This window comes from Ceratosolen solmsi, unplaced genomic scaffold (assembly GCF_000503995.2).
Source record: "Ceratosolen solmsi marchali unplaced genomic scaffold, CerSol_1.0 scaffold35, whole genome shotgun sequence".
NCBI lineage: Eukaryota > Metazoa > Arthropoda > Insecta > Hymenoptera > Agaonidae > Ceratosolen > Ceratosolen solmsi.
The window spans coordinates 6,704,942-6,708,182 of NW_011948423.1; the positions used below are offsets into that span (position 1 = coordinate 6,704,942).

The 3,241-nt window shown below is 36.6% G+C and overlaps 1 protein-coding gene across 1 annotated transcript; it reads left to right on the forward strand.

The window, feature by feature from the left end:
• LOC105362242 (trypsin-1-like) lies at positions 1–3,241 on the forward strand. Its single transcript, XM_011499633.1, has 6 exons — positions 1–216; positions 910–1,036; positions 1,628–1,790; positions 2,106–2,314; positions 2,468–2,719; positions 2,999–3,241. Exons 1-6 carry the CDS (start codon positions 67–69, stop codon positions 3,118–3,120), a joined length of 1,023 nt encoding a protein of 340 aa, XP_011497935.1. The 5' UTR covers positions 1–66; the 3' UTR covers positions 3,121–3,241.

Below are 3,241 nucleotides of genomic sequence, written 5' to 3' on the forward strand. Positions count from 1 at the left end.
ACCGAGCTGATAACGAGCCGAGCGTGAACTCGCGGAAAATTGCGTATCCGTGCAATCGCATCCATCATGTCGACCGGACCCCGAGCTCCCAATGCCGGTGTCCTCGTCGTCGTCCTCCTCTTCATCGTCACCCTGCTCCACGTGACCTACGCCTCGGGCTTGAGCACCGCGCCTCTAGCACCAACAGACAGAACATATCTAAGAAATACGAAATTCGTAAGTAGCGTCTTCTCGTCTGACAAATTATATCCTAAGTGTACACGCGTGACCAAAATATATTCATCTCCCTTGCTAATTTGTATGCACTTACCACGTTCGCTCTTATTCCAATGGGACTTTGACGTAAAGACCTCGAAAGATTCCCCGTACTGCGAGCTCATTCTATTCCATGGCATTAGTCTATCGAATTTTATAAATCTTGCCTTCCTCAATGTAACTAGATTATTGATTATTTGGTAGTACGGGGGCGGATTTCCTCCAAACTTAATCTTTCCAAACGTTTAATACGTTGTGCAAGGACGCGCGGACTTTTAATCACGTGTCATTGGTCAAAATTTGTGAAAATTATCTACGCTCCAGATTCTGGAATGTACCGTATAAGCACGTGACTAATTTAAAGATCAACGATGAAATATTACACTCGGCAATTTGCTAGTATTCGCGTGATGTAATACCGAAGATAAACACCTACGGCCTATTACTCATATTTCTCGACGATAAAAAGAAACGGAAGAGTGTGTGTGAGAGAGAGAGAGAGAGAGAAAGAAGAATGATCCGAATCCATCAAATCCTTAGGCCTTGACCTACAATTTTAAAATTCATCACTTTCTCTGTTTCGAGCGTAAGCGTGAGATACTCACGAGCACAATGTATATTTGTGAAAGTGAACGCGCAACATCTTTCTTTCAGAGTACAAGCTTTAATCGTAGTGGTCGAATATTCTTCGACGATATTTTCGGCATCGATATCGCTAGTAATAGTGGTAGCAAGCCATTGTCGACCAACAATGAGGAAAAATTGCGGAATTGCACGTGTGGTAAGTTGTATTATAATGGTTTTGTGCGTACGCGCGTATTGACTTCCATAATTAATTCAATTTATCAAACAATGTTCTTTCAATGTTTAATTAAGAAATTAAAGCAGAACACAAGAAGAAGAAGAATTTGAAAATTTTTTCACACCAGTGCGGTCGAATTGAATTTCAAATAATCTTTTTTCTTCTTCAACAATAACGTCACTCAAGTGTATATACTTTAAGTAAACGCGTTAAATTCAAAATAAAACGTAATACTCGACGATGTTTAATAAATGACTTTACGCCCATAATCATAATTCCAAATCAAGCAAGATTTTTCTATTGCACCATTTCAGCGATAATTTTAGTATTAACGGATATATACCGTTTATTTAAATAAACTAATAGTCAATGTAAATTATGAACTTAGCGCATTTTTTGTTACTATCACTACTAGATATCAAACAAATTCTAAATTAAAATCACGGAAACGAAAGTAATATACGAATATAATGTCCAGCTAAATGATCTACCACAAACTTGACAATATTTTATGAAAAGTGCATAATGTTATGTATACGTTATTTATCACTTGATGTTTTTCCATCAAAGATTGTGGCTTATCAAATCAAGAGAATAGGATAGTTGGAGGCCGACCTACTGAACCAAACAAGTATCCTTGGTTAGCTCGACTAGTTTACGATGGTAAATTTCATTGCGGAGCCAGTCTTCTTACCAATGATTACGTTATAACAGCTGCTCATTGCCTTAGGAAGTACGTAATTATTCAATGTTAATGCTATAGTGTAATGTAGAACCGTATAGAACCGAGGCTATTTCATAATTTATTATTCTGCAAAATTCATAACTCATTCACTGTTCTGTCGTTATTTATGATTATCGATCAGCTAGTAATATAAAGTATAAAATATATAATCTCCTGCAAATAAAAATATTTTTTACAATAAAAATAAATAATAATATTTTTACCCAATTGAACGAAAGTCATTATTATTTTGAGCGCAAAATAATTAATCACCACTCAGGTTCGCTTAAATATAGATTAATCATGTAATTATACATATTATAGATTGAAGCGATCGAAAATTCGCATAATACTTGGTGATCACGATCAGTTTGTTACGAGTGATGGACAAGCTATTATGAGAGCTGTCGCAGCTGTTATTCGCCACAGAAATTTCGACACCGAGTCATATAATCACGACGTTGCACTTTTAAAATTACGGCGCCCCGTGATTTTCTCAAAAACTATAAGGCCTGTTTGTCTTCCTCGACCAGGTACGATAATCAATTCAAAATCAAATTAAACACGATGAATATTCACTTTCTAGACATTTTTTAATCTCTTTAATGGGTATTTATCGAATTGTTATTGCGTAAGTGCGGAATTCTTCGCCACTTTCAACAAATATTTATTTTCATGATCAACAGGAAGCGATCCTGCGGGAAAGCGTGGAACAGTCGTAGGCTGGGGTCGGACGAAAGAAGGCGGAATGCTCGCAGGAATTGTCCAGGAAGTTGCCGTGCCCGTTCTCACTTTGGATCAATGCAGAAAGATGAAGTACAGGGCGAACCGCATCACTGAAAATATGATTTGTGCAGGAAACGGAAGCCAGGACTCGTGCCAGGGTGATAGCGGTGGACCATTGCTCGTCGATGAAGGCGGAAGACTTGAAATCGCAGGTTTTGATTATTGAATTTAACGATTTCATTTATATTCAATATAGCTCGGCATAATAATTCATAAGTAATAATTCCTTTTGTTGAAAAATTAGATATTTCAATGTTTAATACGTTATAACGTACGTTTCATTTGCTTTCTTTTGCCTTCTTTCTTTTCTCCTCTTATCTTATTGATGTAGCCATGGAAATAAGTAAAAACTGAAAAATCGCACTTATTTCGTAATGTATTCCTCAAATCATTGACATTGTCGTAATGAAGCTGCATAAAATATGTTTTAGGAATTGTTTCGTGGGGTGTTGGATGTGGACGTCCTGGATATCCTGGCGTTTATACAAGAGTTACGCGATACTTGAACTGGATTCACATAAATATGAAAGAAACGTGTTTATGCGATACGTGAGCCGTAAATGCCCTAAATGAAGTGTGTTAATGACTGATAATTCAAGCATGTGATATTACAGTGTACTAATTTTATTTTTTGTACATAATGAAGTTAATTATCTTCAATCATTCCATTCAAT

Coding starts and splice junctions, on each gene's coding strand:
- LOC105362242 (XM_011499633.1), top strand. CDS start 67: ATGTCGACCGGACCCCGAGCTCCCAATGCCGGTGTCCTCGTCGTCGTC. Junction 1,791..2,105: donor GCTGCTCATTGCCTTAGGAA/GTACGTAATTAT, acceptor TACATATTATAG/ATTGAAGCGATCGAAAATTC. Junction 2,720..2,998: donor CGGAAGACTTGAAATCGCAG/GTTTTGATTATT, acceptor AATATGTTTTAG/GAATTGTTTCGTGGGGTGTT.